Source organism: Vicugna pacos, chromosome 3 (assembly GCF_048564905.1).
Source record: "Vicugna pacos chromosome 3, VicPac4, whole genome shotgun sequence".
Classification (NCBI taxonomy): Eukaryota; Metazoa; Chordata; class Mammalia; order Artiodactyla; family Camelidae; genus Vicugna; species Vicugna pacos.
In genome coordinates this window covers 110439979-110457027 of record NC_132989.1, presented here as the reverse complement: position 1 = coordinate 110457027, position 17049 = coordinate 110439979, and the positions used below count along the sequence as shown (strand labels likewise).

The following is a 17049-nucleotide window of genomic DNA, read 5'->3' as shown; positions in this document are numbered from 1 at the left end:
TGTACTGTCACCTAACTATATGATTGTCTCTTTATGCAGACCTCAGAGTTGGGTGTCACAGAACACGTTGAAGGAGATCCTTGCAAATTTGCACTGTGGGTGGGGAGGACGCCAACCTCAGATAATAAAATTGTCCTTAAGGTACGTCTGTTTGAAGTTTGGAACTGTGCTTTGTGACAAGTTTATCTATGTATACTTTTTCCTGTTGTTGGACCTGTTGGTTTTCATGGCCTTTGATTTGTTCTGTCCGTGCTCTGTTGAGATTGGTGATTACCACAGAAAGAACAGTGGAATAAATCCGGTCTGATGTTCTAGTAGTGAAGTAATCTGAGCTAAACGGTTGCTTGCCCACCAAGAAAGCAGGTCTTTCCAAGTGTCTCCATTCTCCCAGTCTTGCAGAGAATTGGGTGATTCCATAAGAGGTGCAGAAAGTTGAGAAACAGAAGGAGGAAGACATGGACCAGTAGCTCCCGTTGTACACTTGACCTCTGGTTTTCAGAGGAAAACAGGCACCTGATGAATTTGTGAGGGCCTTTGACAGTTTCAAGGCTGCGCGGGCCAGGAGTCTTCACGGGGTCCTAGACTCTGGCTTTCTAATTTGGAGGCAGATGAAAAAGAGGGGGTGATGATCAGGTACAGTGTTCAAAACGCTGTGGGTGCTTTGCACACTGTCTTTGAGGGAGGAATATATCTTTGAATATTTGATTTGAACTCTGTTTTGATTGTACAGATCTCTCCTAGGAGTGATACAGGGCTCTGGGGTGTCTTTTGGGCTTCCCTCCTTCTGCCTTTGAGAAGATACAGATGGAACTGTCTTGTTGAGCTGTCTGGAAAGACCATAAGCGACTTCAGGATGTTTTGGGGCAGATGTAGTGGAAGATTTGTAGAATATTGGGAGACGAGCCAGAAGCTTAATGGGCCTCTGGTGTGGGGACTTGCATGTCAGCAGTTTTGTCCCTTGCATTCCTTTTAATCTCTCTACGGTATTTCCAGCAACTGTGAGTTTTTCAAGCAGACATCGCCTGTGCTTTAGTGACCGCTGACCGTGGAAGCCATTGTGTTCCTAAGGTCTTTATTCTCATGGAAATGATGGATTGTTTTGTGGATGACTATATGATTACTAACCCAGCGTGTTCTTGTTAGTACTGGCGTGAAGCCCTAAAAAATGTAAATTGCACTGATAGCGAAATATTAGATAGCTGAGCTCTTTTAAGGCATAGAATTTTAAAGTATACTCAAGGCCTTAAAATGTCCAACTGAAGCTGAGTATTTATCCAGATTAACTGCAGTGACAAAAGCCAAAGGGTGCATCTGAGAAAAAGTGCCAGATATGGACTATGTTCATATAGGATGTGATAAGATATTCATGATGCAATCGGAGAGTAAGTCTTCCTGCAGGCTTTACCAGATGGAAGTTTTCTAGGGGATTTAGGGTAATATTTTTCTGGCTTCTAGTGAGAGACTAAAGGAGATGATGTCCCCATTAATTTCAGGGATTGCTTTGTGGTGCTGATGCTGGTGCTGGTGGTGGTGGATATTTTAGCAGCGGTTCTGGCGGCTGTGGTCTAGACGGTGGTGAGGGTGTAGACAGTGGTAGAGATGGTGATGGTGTAGATGGTGGTGACAGTAATGGTGGCAATGACAGAGCTGTGATGGCCTGGTCTTTGTAGAACTAAATTGTGACCTTTTTTACCTTTATAGTTGGAAAGGGGAATTTTATTTCTAAATTCTTTCTCAAGCAGATCAAGATACCAAGACTATGGAACAAATTATTCCCTCCTCTTATCCAGGGGGACCTTTTACTTCGCCCTTTAGGTGGTTACCTTTCTCATACTGCTCCTGAAAAATTAGTACCTTTTATCCTCATCTAGTTTCTATAAGGTTAGGAGAATTGCTCTCGATAAATGTCATTCTCCATTGTCTCCAAACTCTGCCAAGTGTTCTTTTCAGATACTTCGGTTTGTTTAACCTCCCAAACGTGTGTGTCAAGCATTTAAATTCTAATAGTTCTGTGTTGTTCACAGTTTTCCATCTGAGATGCGTATTTCATGCACAGACTCCCCTGTTCCCTAATCACCCTGCCTCCTACCCCAGAAGAAATGGGTTTTACTGCTCTCTTGACATCTGATCTGGGAAGAGGAGCAAGAGGCTCCTTTTTCCTGCATTTCTTTCCCTGTTCGTCCCCTAAACAACTTTGAAGACACATCTTCCGTTAAAACATTTTATTTAGAAAGAGCATTCTCGATTTTAATTTCCTTTCCCAGCATGGGCTCTAACTGTATTTTCAAGAACACAGTGCTCCATGAGGAAGCGCTGGGTTCTCCTCCCTTCGTGATCTCATCCGTAATCCCACTGACAATTGTTTTAATCCTTTACAGGGAATTGTGCTTATATCGTAGGAGGTTGATGTTTTCCGTAAGGAAATTTAAAACTGTTACTAAGGCCTAGAACATGTTTTTTTAAAAAAAAAAACAAAAACAAAACCCTCTTTTGAGGTGCAGTGAAAGGAAAAAATCTGGAAAAAGTGATGCCGTATGTATTCATTCAACAAATGCTTGTTAGTATCTGCTACGTGTCGTTGTCAGAGACCCTCCCTTCAGAGCTGCGGGGAGGTGAGGGAAATCCGCTCATGTCATTGGCAATGGGTCACCCTGGTCTATCCCAGTGGTATAACCAGAGGTAGCTACACACAGAGTTTTGTGGGGACGGGCTCAGGCGTCCACCGCCCAGAAATTCCGGCTTGTTCACCTGCTGGCAGCGTGACCCTGGGCACATTTCTAGTGTGTCCATGCCGCAGTTCCTCATTTATAACAGGAGGATCAGGGAGGCCCCAGCTCCACAGGGTGTGAGTGGGTGCAGTCCTGGGGGCAAGGCGGCCAGATGTGTGGGTGTGCATTCACATCCCTGCTGACCCTCCATGGGCTGCTGACCACTCGTCTTCGCCTAAAGGACCTCAGGACACTTGGGTTTGAGGGGTGATTGTGTTTTCATATTTACCCGGGGTTGTTTAAAAGGTCACGGGGCTGGGAAAGGATAGATTACTACAATTTTCAGAGACCTGGAATAATATGAACGCTATAAAATAAAAACGGGTATGATGATAAAATATTCAAGATCAGGGTCATTTATTTGGTGGCAAATTAAACGCAGGATGTGGTTGCTTTTCTGCTGAGAAGTTATTTTTAAAACGGGCGACTCAAGGAGCGCGGGGCCCTGAGTGTGGTGAGTGCAGGGTCTGGAAAGGGCCCCTCTGTGTCCTGATCGACTCTAACACCTTGTCAAGGCCTCCAGTATAGAGAACAAGCAAGACTGGATCAAGCACATCCGGGAGGTGATCCAGGAGAGAACCATCCACCTGAAAGGCGCCCTGAAGGAGCCCATCCACATCCCCAAGACGGCTCCGGCGGCCAGACAGAGGGGGAGGAGGTGCGTGCCGGGGGCTTTTTCCTACACTTGTTTTCCCATAAGGAACAAGGCGATGGTAACTTACTCTTTTTCACAAATCATTTTTCTTAAATATTTTGAAGAATATTTTTTTTAAAAATGCAGTTCATATATAACATCATTCCTAGTAATGAAATTGCTTCAAGATGAGAACCCCTTTGACTTAAAGTAAATGAAGGTCTGCATGCAAATCCCTAATCATGTCCCTTTTCCCCCGAAGTGTTGATCTGTGCACATGTGTCAGTCGTGCATGTGACCTTGGACAAGTTACGTAGCTTCCCATTTCTAAAATGGCAGTGATCATACAACTGTATTTCATTATCGTGAGAACTCAATGAGATGATAGATTTTAGACATTCAGCCCGGTGCCCGGCAAAAAGCCTGTCCTCAGGGAAGAGTCATTATCACTGTGTGTGACTGTATTACCATCATTAATACAGTGGTGGCAGCCGCAGTCACGCAGACTGATTTGCACCTCTGAACAAATCTGTTATTTCTCCAATGGCTGGTAGACAGTCTTCACAAGTCTTAAAAAACAAATCCGGCGGTGTCAAGAATTTCTTTGTATCTCCAGGGATGGAGAGGATCTGGATAGCCAGGGTGACGGCAGCAGCCAGCCTGATACCATTTCAATTGCCTCCCGGACGTCTCAGAACACGCTGGACAGTGACAAGGTAAGCTGGAACCAGCCCTTTCTTTGGAGAGGTGAATGTAGCCAGTCTCTGGTCTGAGATGAAATTGCCCCTTTCTACCCCTAAATGTCAGTTTGTCATCAACATTTCAGACAGCAGCCACGGGTTAAGAGAGGCGCCAGGACATGGTACCAGGAGCAAAGATTTGGAGTGTCAGGGCTAGAAGATGTTGACGTGTCTTCATGGGTTCAGAAAAATCACCTGCCCGTCTCGGTGCTGTTGCACGGTTTTCCAACAGGGTGTTCCAAGGCTGCTGTTGTGTTTTATGTTAAGCAGGAGAGCCCATTATTTTAAATTAGATCTTACACAGAGCTCTGGTGCCTGGAAGCGGGGCTGCTCTGATTGAAGCAGGGGCACTGGCATGCTGGTTGGCCATGAGGCACCCTTTCAGAGCACAGGCAGCGCCCCTGGCCTGGGCCTGCCCCCTGCTGACCACTGGGAGGGAGCACGTGACCTGCAGCACAGAAGTCTGCAGGGATGCCTTCTACAGCGGTGACCTGGACTGTCCTGTGATTCTGTCTTGGTAGAACCAAAAAACATATAAGATAAACTGACAGGAGCAGTTGGAATCCTGGGCTTATGTGATGCAGAGATGCCCAGAGTCCCCTGTAAAAGCCATTGGGGACATTGCTGTCAGCAGGGGCCTCTGTTCCTACTGAGATGCGCACCTGTTCGAGTCCAAGTTCTTAAATTATTTGACAACATGTAGGGGTTTCAGTGTACTTGCCCTCGGTTCAGAACTGCCAGGTTTCTTGCTGTCTGATATGAGCTGTGCTTTCCTACACGAGGCCTCGGTCGCCCCCACGAGATGTGGGCGCCTGCCCCATGCACAGTCCCCACAGCCCGCTCACTATCTGACCACATCATGTGGAAGCAGTTACTGACGGAGGGGAGAGTCCAGTGTGGGGGATGCTCCAGATGGCCAGTCTAGAGTCCCAGGCTTTGGGCTCTTCTCACTCGTTTTTGCAGAATTCATGGTATTGAAGGTTGTTTCCAGAACAGAAATAAGTTGGTTTAAAATTTTTGTTTTCCTACAATGATTTTATTTTCAGAATCCTCCTGATTTGAGTGATCAGCTCTTTCCCAACCTACTTTTTGAGGTCACTATGTCATAAGTCCTAGAACTTGGAATGCTTAGAGTAATAGGACTAGAGAATAGAAATAATGGCTCACTTGATTTTGTTCAGAGCTCAGTGTATTAGCATTCAGCAAATATTTCCTGCCTGTAGTAATAATGAGGAAGAAGATAAATTGAGACGTTCAGGCATCTGGCATCTAATAGCATCTCTCCCTGTGGACCCACCCACAGTCATTTAGTTAAGAAAATAAAATTGGAACTTGGAAGTATTTCATCAGAGTAATCCTCATTATTTTCTTTTAAAAAAAATAATAATTGAGGTGACTGAGTCATCTAAACAGTTACGTGAGACTTCCACCTGAAGAAAAGTGAGGAAAAATTCTGGCTCATGACTGAGGGGGCTGGGGACGGGCCACTCCATCCGGGCCGTTTCCCGGCCTCCCCGTGGGTGAGCCCGCAGTCCCAGTGGAGGCCCATCGAGCCCAGGCTCAGTCTCACTGGGTATCCCCTCATGGGTCTGGTCTGGGTTCACCCAAGAAATAAGTTGAGAAGTTTATTTTAAAAAGGAAGGTATTTGAATGAAATTCATGGAGAAAAATAAATGTAAAAAGTTCTGCCTTTGGAAGGTACATTGAGACTTTTCTGGAGGTGGATCCAAGAAGAAAGAATAACTTGGTTTCTCAGGTGGTTTGCGTGTAAATGGGTGGTGGTGGGTGTCCAGAAGTGCCCCGTGTCTGGGAAGGGGCTCCTGACTCTCCCGCTCCCCACCCTGGGGGGAGCCACCAGCGCCAGGCGTCTGCCACGTGGAGAGGCCGTGTGCTAGTTCCGGGGCACCCTGGTCCCCACCGTGCGGCTGCCTCCAGTCACAGGAGGTTCGCCACAGAAAGAAGACCCTGTCCCGGGGTCAGGGTGCATTAACTAGTTGACTTCGGATCAGTTACAGCAGGACAGGTTCTGTGCTCTCGGAGCGGAGGCTGCACAGCTGCTGTGGGAAAATATGGCACCACCCTGGGACTGTCGCTATGAGGACAGCAGATTTTGGCACCCAGTGAGAGAGAGAGAGTGAGTCACTAACAGAAGTGCAGGTTTGTAGAAAGTAATCATTCTACTGGGGTATGAGAATTTTTAAAGAACCGCCTATAAAATTTTTTGTCTGTGACGATTACTTACCAGTTTCTGTTTACCTCACCTAACACATCATCTCTGAACTTTGTCCCATGGCCCAGAAATGCCTCAGGAGCCCCTTCTGCACGTCACTCCTCCACCCATGCTTGTCACAGGTCGGCCGCTCTCAGCTTAACGTTCTCATGACTCTCAACCGTCCTGGGGAGCTGCGCTCCAAAACTCAGTTTCCTTAGGTAGGCGTGGCATGTCGTTGGTACCCCTCATTGAGACCAGGGGTCCTTCCTGGGCTCAGAAGTACACAAAAGGGGTCACATGTCTTCCTAAGACTGTAGAACTGCCACAACAGGTTCTCTTCTTTTGATCCTGGGCTCTGCGTTTGGGAGGAGAATAAACGGGGTGTGAGGCAACACAGGGTAAGTCAGAGCAGGGCGTTCGAAGAGGGCACACCTGCGATGCCTTACACAGGAGGCGCCCCTGCTGCGCCCACACGTGTGCCTGCACGTGTGCTCTCTTCTTTTGGAAGGTTTTCTTGTAGCCAGCTCCTTTTCTGTACTTTTCTGGTAGAACATTTCAGGGTCAGTGAATGATCTGGGAGAATACATTTAGGAAACGGTATCGTTTTCTGAGTCAGTTTGTAAAACACACTGTTTCTCTGAACCAGGCTTAACCAGAAAACCCCCGTATCTCTAATGGCAGTAACTTTTCACACATCTCAAGGTTCTTTCCACCCTACGTATTTCAAGTTTAAACAGCCTCTGATGATACAGGAGATCTGTCGAGGGAAATGACTTAGCCATGTTCTGCTTATTTGACTTAATTTATGGTGTCTGTTATGAGTTAGTTGTTATCATGGAGTTTGGTTCCATTTCAGAACTGGGTGGGGAGATGTTTTTGAGGCCTCTTGGAAAATTCTTGAGAAAAACTTACTGCCCGGTGCTGTAGTAACTCTCAGATGAGGCTCAGAATGTTCTGGAAGAGTCTGTTGAGGAGGGGCTCCTAGAGAAACCCTCTTTAGCAGAGCTGGAGAAGGCTGGTCACAGAATACAAGCCACAGGCCCCCACAAACACATTTCCTTCCTTGAAAACATTTGTTTTAAAATACGCCATCTCTTTGTTCCAAATATGTACGTTTAGCACTGATTCTTGCCCGTATTAACGGTACTTATGCTGATAAAGCAATCTTGTGAAAATACAATTTAGGTTCCAAAGAAATCAAATGCTTGCCAGATTCTTATCTCATTTGTCCTGAGCCTGTCTCCCTGAGGTAGGGAGGAGAAGCCTTCAGGACACTGAGGAGATGAGGGAGGCTGGAGGACCCTCCCAGGGCCACCCAGCAGCAGGGAGCTGAAGCCAGAAACACAATGTGGATTTAATTACCTGGGGAGGTCTAGACCCTGTTATTTCACACTAGAGCTGAATAGGAGCTGAATATTTCTAGCATATTAAAGAAGCATTTTTCATATTTTTCCTTCCCTCTGCGTAATTAGTCTGTGGTTTGCTTCATATAACAAAATTTTATATTATAAGGAAAATAATATGGGACTGAAATATAGGCTGCTATAGAACAAAGCATCTTAAGGGCAGGATGAAAAGGATCACCAAGGCAAGACGAGGCAGCCTGTGGGGAAGTGACCCAAGCTGGGGAGCAGGTGTGAGCCTGTGTTAGATCTAAAGTCATGCAGTTCTTGTTTTTATGAATGAGAAATTCAGTTGAGACCCATACTTGGCATGAACTGCCCTAAGCGTGTTATATGAATATATGAATCCACACACTTAAAAAAGTTAACGGTTTCACTCACCTTTCATGAAGTATATATAGCACTGTGCTGGGGATATGAAATTTTATGGAGTTGAAAAGGCAGTCAGCTTTCTCTGTGAACTGACAGTCTGCACCATGGAACCTGGGATGGGCTTACGTAAATTGCCGCATTGAGGAAGTATATAAAGTAACTAATGCCAGGACGCTGTAAAGTGTGGCTGGATTCACGTTTTTGAGACAGGGAAGCTGCATTCAGACTGCTCAGGAAGAGCCCTGTGCTTGTGTTCAGCCCCGTATCTGCATACCTGGCGCTGGGCAGTACCAGCTGGCCTGGCCAGGACTGAGGGTGAGGCTGGCCACGTGCTTGGGACCCCACTCTCCCCTCCTCCCGAAGGTGCCAGAAGCAGGAGGGAGCTCGGCTCAGAGGGACCACTCAGCTGGCTGGCCGGGCGGAGCTCTCCAAGCCTCCCAGGGCCTCGGAGTTTGCCCTTGGGGACATGAAATCGAGTCAGAAGCCTTTCTGAGTGAGGACAGCACATGATTCTCATCCCCTCAGACAGAGCACTCGGGACAGCGGTTAGAGTCCCGACCGCCCATAGTGCAGCAGGTAGTTATGCAGATTTCACTGTCCAACAGCAGGTGGTTAAGAACAGGGAGGCACTCCCCAGCCAGGCCTGTGAGCGCTGCTTCTGTGCACACATCCCTGTGCCTCGGTTTCCTCATCTGTAAATGGGCTGTGGGCACTAAAAGTGTGTGTTTGTGGGGGAGGTACAGCTCAGTGGTAGAGTGCGTGCTTAGCGTGCACAAAGTCCTAGGTTCAATCCCCAGTACCTCCATTGAAAAATAAATAATCACCCCCCAAAAAACCCACAAAAACAGAAAAACAAAAAAAGTGGCATCTAGAAAAAAATGTGCATTTAGAACAGTGCCTCGCGTGTACTGGGCACTGGATAGATACTAGCTTCATTTTAAAATTACTTCCTTCTCTGTCACTGCTGGGCGATTGATGTTCGTTACTTGCCGTCACAAGTCACTGTCTGCATCGGCTTCTTCCTGAGCACGCTTGGCTGCAGCGGGTTCAGCGGCGGTTGTGTGTGTCAGGCTCTGGGGGCGGGGCTCAGGGCAGAATGATGCTCTGAGTTAGTGCCTGGACTCGCACGGCTTGGTGGCCCCGCAGCAAACCACTGACCACTGCTGAATGGGCAGCCACTGAAGAAGGGGGAGGCTCCTGCTTGAAGCCTGCTTTACTCCTGCCATCTTTACTCCTACCACCCTGGTTGCGCTGTGGCCACGTGCGTGTGGATGACTGAGCTCTTCACAAGATTGGGTCATTGACTCACTGATACGAGAACATCGTCCCCGTGCAGCCCGCACAGGAGCTGCCGCCCAGCTACAAGCGGGGACAGCCCTCCCCGCCTGCAGCCTGGTGAGGGTGACACCTGCCACTGGTTCCCTCTCTTTCTAAGTGACTGCGGCTTTTTGTTACTTTTAACAAGTGTTCTGGGAGATCCTGTCAAGCCACAGAATGAATGCAGGCTTTTCTCACTCTAGTTACTCAGCCAGAGAAACAAAATCCCCCGCACTAGAGTAGAGAACCTCAGTTCTAAGAAAAGGCAGATTTCTCAAAAATACAGAGTTTAGGTAGAAAAGTAACAGAAGTGTTTCTTAAAATAGTGGCACATCGAGAAGTGCTTTTCAGTATAAATCTTACAAAACTGACCAAAGTTACTATTGATGACGATAAGAGTTTTGATTCAGACTCAAGGCAGGTGGTTTATTGGAGCTGTTTTTCCTTCAGGTGAGGGGCCCAGGCGGCTGACTGCCTGTCACACCTTGGTCTTTAGAAGACAAAAAGAGGCATTTCAAATGAACTTTTCCTGAGAAAAGACTGTCTTGCCCACTCAGGAAATGCAGCAGACAGACTCCTTTGGGTTGCGTTGTCCTCAGAGGTGCCGTGCTTTCCAGGACCTGTGATTACAGGTAGTTCAGGGGGTCAGGTGTCTGCTTCCCGACTCCCCTTCCCTTTCCTGCTTGTCAGCTAGCGAAGTGTGTCATCCACACACGGCTCACCCCCCGGCGCTGGGTCGCCAGGTCTGACACCTCGTTCTGATGTGTTCAGAGTGAGGAGATTGCCGCGTCAGTCCGGGTCAGCTTCTGGAAGCCCGGAGGCCTGATACCGGCTGCTGTCCTCTGTTGGATTTGCCTGACACTGAAAGCTTGCCTTTTTAATTACATCTTTTAAATTTAGCATCTTGACATCTAACTTTCCATTGCACCTCGTATGTAGCACAGGCAAGAAGGCTTCCAAGAGTTATTTCCATGTCAAAATCAGGATGTGACCACATTAGAGAAGAGTGAGGATTGACCTCCCTGAACACTGTGCTCAGTCTTTCTTTCCTGGATAAAATGTTGGATATGGTGACCTGCTGCTTTTGAAAGAGCTTTTTCTCACGTTGTCGCAGACTTCTTTTTATTTATTTATTTTCCTATTTTCTTTTTTCTTTTTCTTGAGGGAGGGTGGTAAGAAACAGAATTGTTGCCATCTGAAGCGTTTTCGGTTCTCGCGGATTCCTTTCCCACCCCCGACGTGTGACAGCCTCCCCACTGGTCCTCTCGGAAACCGCGCAGCAGGTTCTGGTGACGACTTCTCCCGTGAACTTGGCCTCGGGGTTGGGGGGAGCAGGGGGCCTGGTGGTCACGGCCTTAGGTGTTAGGTCGGCTGCTGAGAGGCGCAAGCCCCCGGCCTCCGCGAAGCTGCCCCGGGAGAAGCCTGGGCGGGTGAGCAGCCGGGGTAACGCGTGTCGCCGGGGATCTGTTCCAGCTGCCAGTGGTCGCCTTGCTCTCGTAACCACGGCCGCCAGCAGAGCTGTACTTTCTAATCCCCTTTAACCGAGGAACCACTCTGTGGTCTGCTCTGTGTGAAGCCTCCAGAAAACCGCAAGCCCCCCTTGTGAGGTCTCTGAGCGCCCGCGCTGTCCTGGGCTGTAGAAGGTTCTTCAGGGGGAGGTGGCTTTTGTTCGACCACATCCCCGTCTCCTTGGAAGTGCTCTCAGAGAATTGACCAGACACCCACCTGCAATCGATCTTAGGTTCTCAAAGCAGAATCCTGTGCAGGGAGGAAGACATCCTCCACCGAGCCAGTCGTAAAGAGCCCCTGTTCCTCTGGCAGAACCTGCCCCAGGGCTCCTTCAAACCAGGTGTCTGCTCTTGTCTCTCAAGAACTATCTGTTCTTGTAACGTAGACATGCCTCATCACAGGGCACCAGGGAGGAGACGCCAGAGCAACAGGGAGACGTCCCCGGCCGTGGTCTGCTTCGCTTACTGCCCTTAACTGGGCTCAGGCAAATCAAATCAATATAACATGGTTTCTCCAGAAAAAAGTGAAATTCTGTTCTTTGGACATTGTTGAAGGTTCACATGCCTTTGATCAGAGATGAGTATTTCATTCTTTTAGATGAAACACAGCAACTTACTCATTTTCAGCCATTCTGGAGAGAGTTCAGGCAAAGGGACTCTGGTTTGATTCTGCTGTCTGTGCGTCTGGGTCATTGGAGTTCCCTGCAGCCCTTTCAGGGGGAGATGGGTGGTCATGGAGGAGGCATTTCATTGTGGAATCCATGGTCCACGCTCCAGTTAAGGCCATTTTACTGTCATGCTGTTTAGTCCCCACCTTTAATTTTTTAAGGTGACAAGAGAGTTGGGGAAAAAAAAGAACTATCTTTGATGAGACTGTCACACGAGTTAATGTGAGTCATGGAAATTGAGATTTTTCATGAATTGCGGTCCTGAACTGAATGTGTGTGGTAAGGAGCCCACAACAGAAGACCGGAAAACACATAGGCATGAAAAAGACGCTGAAAATTGTCACAAAGTGTGGTTGGAAAGAAAAAGTAAAATTTTAAACCAGATAAATGGAATAGTAACTCTTTCAACCTAGTAATGAAATTGTACCACTGGGGGTAGAAATGTCACTGACAGCAAGTAAGACATGTTTAATGCTGTATGTTATCTGAACTCTTTCTGATTAGGAGTTTAATTCTCAAAAGACTTTAATGACTTACGTTGCTTCCTCAAAATAGTTCATCTTTTATACAGAAAAAAAGTTTTTGTTGTTGTTTTTAATTAACAAACCTGGTTTTAAAGACAAGCTTTGGAACGTATTTAAAATATTCAAATGTGAACGGTGAGACAGAAATCCACAAATTGCCTCTTCTCTGGACTAGAAAACGTCCACTTAATCCTCCCTGCACGGATTTGTGTGGAGATTCTTATGGGAAAAGTCAGTTGATTTTCAGGAGTAAAGCCAAGAAGATAGGATTTTTTTAAAAATAGTAATTCTAGCACTGTGAGGAAACAGATTCTTCTGGTACTAGAGTCTGTTACTAAGTTCCCTAAAGCTTTTGAAAAAGAATTTTGACTCAGTCTGCAATTCTTTGTCAGAACAGGCTTGATTTTTCTTTCTCAGGCTCTGTCAAGTGCACAGATGTTTCCAATAGTTTTGATGACTGTGAGGGGCTAAAACTCAGTGCCAGGAGGGAAGTCTAGCTTCATTCCTCTCAGCAGCCCCCTTCTCCTTCCCACCCTTCCCCCACCCACAGGACACACCACGTGGCTTTGGGCGGCCTGAAAAATTCACAGATCTCTAGAGGCAGCAGCCGGCACAGGCTGGCGATGAGGTGGTGTGTCTTGAAGTTGAACTTCCCGGGGCCGGGGTGGGGACACGCTGGGGCCACATGCACAAGCAGGGCCAGTGGACGACTGGCCGTCCTGGGAAAGCTCTGGCTGGGGGCAGAGTCCATGGGGAGTGTGGGCCTGCGGGGCCTCAGCAGGCTGGACTCCTCACTGGGGCTTGTTCACAGGCCACACTCTCCCTGGGATGGGAAACATTCCTCCTTTTCGTTACAGGGATTAACCACTTCCACCACATAGGGTTTTATGAGGAAAGTTCTTCCCTAGACTGGGCCTCTGCCTTTAACCTTTTAACGTTAGCATCTTCTCTTCACTTGTTCACAGAGGAATATGTGAGATTCAGCTTGGTTTTTTTCTACAGAGAAATTTGTAACCTCTAGAAGGGGGTTAATCATTTGTGGAAAATGTCCTTTGTGGCCTAGCAGACACAATTCCTTTTGTCAATATTTGTGCTTCATTATGGAAAAGTTTTGTTTTGCTTTCTGTGGTTGTCTGGTGGACATGTGTTTCTTATTCTAAATATCTGAACTTTCTCTGGAAAGACAGGCTGTTAGAACCAGAGGGCAGTGGAGAGCAGGGAGCATAACGGGGCGGCCGACAGCCTCAGCACAGGCGAGTGGCCGAGGACGCCGCAGGGCCACAAGCCCGTGCAGGGGGCACGGCTCCCAGGGCCTGGCCAGGGGTGGGGCCCAGCGGCCTCTTTGGACTGAGGATGTTTCCCACCCAGCAGGAGGCCTGGCCTGGCTGCCCCTTCCTCCCGCAGCCCAGTGTCCATCTTCTGCTCTTGTGTGGTCTCTGTGCTGATGCCCAAAGGCCAACAGAAAGCTGGGCGCGTCACATACTGAACACAGGCAGGGACAGCTCCCGGAGTCCCAGAGGAAAAGCCCATGTTTCATCTTCATTTTCAAACAGTGCCTTCATTTTTAGAGCAAACGTGTTTTTACCTTTTTCACTTCAGCACATGTTTGACCACTTGCTGGACACAAAGCATCACATGAGGCAGCGTTAGGAAAGGCTCTGTTCTCCGACAGCTTCCTCATCCAAGCCATGCGCCGGCCCTTGTCGGTGCTGGGGGCTCAGCAGTGACTGAGACCCTCACAGAAGAATGACACACACTTGCTTTCTGATGCCGAGTGCAGACACATGTAAAACCCAAGATGCGGCTCATGTCACAATTGAGACATGATTTAACCAAGTGCTAAGGGTGGTGGATACAGGAGTGGCTTCTCAGAGGGGTTTGGCGGGGGCTTATACTAGACAAACTGGGGAGGTGGGGGCTCTGAGCAGAAAGGTGGCGTGGACACAAGGCATGCAGGACCCGCCTCAGAGGAGGACACGGCCACTTCAGGCCGTGAGGCACCTGAGAAGAAGCTGAACGTGGCTGGGAAGGTGGACTGGGCCCCGGTCGTGGGCAGTTTGAATCCTGGGCTGAGGAATTTATTTGTGTCTAAGGCTCCAGAATAGGAGGAGGCATGTTTGCACTGGAGGAGCCACATTTTGAAAAGGTCTCTGGCAGCGGTGCTTAGGGGGTTTTGGGGGAGGGCCTGGGTCAGGCGGGCCACTCCGGAGATCACTGCAAAAATCCAAATGATATGACCACTGTGGGTGTGCAGAGCAAGGACGGAATCAGAAAGATGCCCTAACTTCCATCTGGCAGTATTTGGAGGGTGAAAAATGGGGAGATTGTGACACCATCACCTGAAAGGCAACACCGGAAGAGAAACAGATGTGTGTGTGGTGGCGGAAGGGGGAGCAACAGGGGTGGATAATGAGCCGTGTCCTAGACTCACTGCTTTGAAGGGGCAGGGAAACAGCAAGCTGGGATGCCTGCCTGGAAGTCCCCAGCATGGAGGGCACGGCTTTGGAGCCCACGTCAGGGATCGTGGACAGATAGGAGAGACTGAGCCTGGGGCTGCCCGTGTTGAAGGGCCAGAGGGGACGGCCCACAGGCAGGGAGCTGGTCAAGGGATTCTTACGTAAGAGGGATAGTAAGGAGCATATACATGAGCTGTCCCCAAGGAGTCTCAGGGAAGACGCACAGGGCACAGGTCGTGGATGGCAGACGGTCACGAGGAGGCCACGCGCTTGCTTACAAGCAGATCATGGAGGTGATGTTCTTTTTGGATGTGCTTCAAAGGGCCTGCGCCTTAGAAGGGTTCTGATGGAAACGGGAGTGAGCTTAGAGGAGAGAACAGGCGAGGGAAGAAGGGAAGGGACTCTCAGGCTGGAAGGCACGTGGCACGTGGCGGGGCCGGGGTCAGTGGCTGAGAGCCAGACTGGCACACTAAGAAGCATCCTGGGGGTGGGGAGGGTTTTGGAGACAGAAGGGCGTGCTCTGCCCGAGTTTCGGGGTCCTGGCCCCCTGTGGCCGCTCCCTCCTGACCCAGGCCGCACTGAGGAGCCCACGTGCCTGTGGCTCACACTGCCCATTACCAACAGAACCCTGTTTCATTCTATCACCATATTTCACAATAATCTCCCAAAGGGCCTTGAAGTAGAGTTTTTACTCGTTTACAGTAAGTTTAGAAATGAATACCGTTGACCTTTGAACAACACAGGTTTGAACTGTGCAAGTCCACTTACATGTGCATTTATTTCAGTAAATACGTACATATACTGTCGATGTAGTTTCTCTTCCTTATGATCTTAATAACGTTTTCTGTTCTGTAGCTTACTGTATTGTAAGAATATAGGACATAATACAGATGACATACAAAATATGTGTCAATCAACTGTTCATGCTATTGGTGAGACCTCTGGTCAACACTGAGCTACTAGTGGTCAAGTTTGGGGGAAGTCAGAAGTTGCACACAGGTTTCTGACCGTGCAGGAGGTCAGCGCCCCAACCCCTGTGGTGTTCAAGGGTCACCTGTGTATAGCACTTTGTGAGAAGGGAGATAACTATGTCTGAGGCACAAAAAGATTTGGCCACTTACATGAAAAGACATCAGATTCTGATAGTGTAAAACTCAGAAAATCATAATTATACGTTAGAACGTGAAAAAGTAAGTAACTATTCGTGTGATTCCAAAGGGACATGAATTACGGGACTGAGACTGGAGAGATTCGCCCAGCTGGTGCGCAAGGCTTTGACCCGTGTGGAGTGGAAACAGAGTTCCTGGTGCAGTCCGCGGCCTCCCCTGCTGAAGGCCAGTGGCTGGGCTCGCTGACCTGTGCCCTCTCCCTCCGCAGCTCTCCGGCGGCTGCGAGCTGACGGTGGTCATCCACGACTTCACGGCCTGCAACAGCACCGAGCTGACCATCCGCCGCGGGCAGACCGTGGAGGTTTTGGAGCGGCCCCACGACAAGCCCGACTGGTGTCTGGTGCGGACCACTGACCGGTCCCCCGCCGCCGAAGGCCTGGTCCCCTGCGGCTCCCTGTGCATCGCCCACTCTAGAAGCAGCATGGAGATGGAAGGCATCTTCAACCACAAAGGTAGGGGCTCGCGGGCCGAGGGTGGAAATGACGTTCCCCCTGGAAACGACGCTGCTGCTTCTGTCCCCGCTTCTTTGCAGCCTTGCAGTAGGTGTGATCCCTCTTTATCGCTTGGGCCCTAATCTTGTCACTGTGTCTGGGCCGTTGTCGTCCATCAGGGACTGAAGCGGAAATGAGGGCCTCACCTGTGGCTCAGAAATAATGAACCATCGCCCCGTTTCCCAGCTGTGTAATGAGGTATCAGGTTAGAAAAGGAGGAGGGGGCTGTTCTTGGGGGCAGTGTCAGGTTTTCACATTGTGGGTTCTTCATTTTGCTAGTGTCAAGTCCTGGACTGTCAAGCACATGGCCCCTGAGAGTTTAACCATGTCATCTTTATAGCTTTGTAACGTATCCCAGCACATCCAAGGCTCCCCAAGTTCCCTGCCTGGAGAGGGAACGCAGCTGGGCCCCCCAGAGAGAGGCTGACCGAGTCAGGCAGGGCTCAGTGTCAGGGGTCTGTGGCTGTGACAAGAGAGGTGGCTTTTGAAAGAAGCGCCTTCAACAGAAGTAACAGAGCATTTGAGTAAAATGGCCTTTGGGGACTCCTTTAGAGAAAGGTAACTGTAGCAAGTTTACTTTTCCACATTGTCTAGATGGGGCAGTAATGGGCTCCTAGTGAGGTAGGAGAGTCTGATTACCCCGAACGTCCGGCATGGTAGCTGCTGGACTAACATGGCTGTTGAGCACTTAAAACAGGGCCGGTCTGAATGGAGATGTTCTGCAGGTGCAAAATAAACGCTGGATTGCAAGACCTAGTATGACCCAAAAAATGTGTGATTATTTTAG

The 17049-nt window shown here is 48.8% G+C and overlaps 1 protein-coding gene across 3 annotated transcripts in view; it reads left to right on the top strand.

The window, feature by feature from the left end:
* The window catches only part of TRIO (trio Rho guanine nucleotide exchange factor), a 330020-nt gene that overhangs the window by 238543 nt on the left and 74428 nt on the right, over positions 1-17049 (top strand). For all 3 annotated transcript variants that reach the window (XM_072958843.1, XM_072958845.1, XM_072958844.1), the window contains exons 31-34: positions 40-141; positions 3284-3426; positions 4019-4118; positions 15980-16223. In XM_072958843.1, coding sequence (XP_072814944.1) covers positions 40-141; positions 3284-3426; positions 4019-4118; positions 15980-16223 — 589 coding nt within the window. The remainder of the gene's footprint in view (positions 1-39; positions 142-3283; positions 3427-4018; positions 4119-15979; positions 16224-17049) is intronic.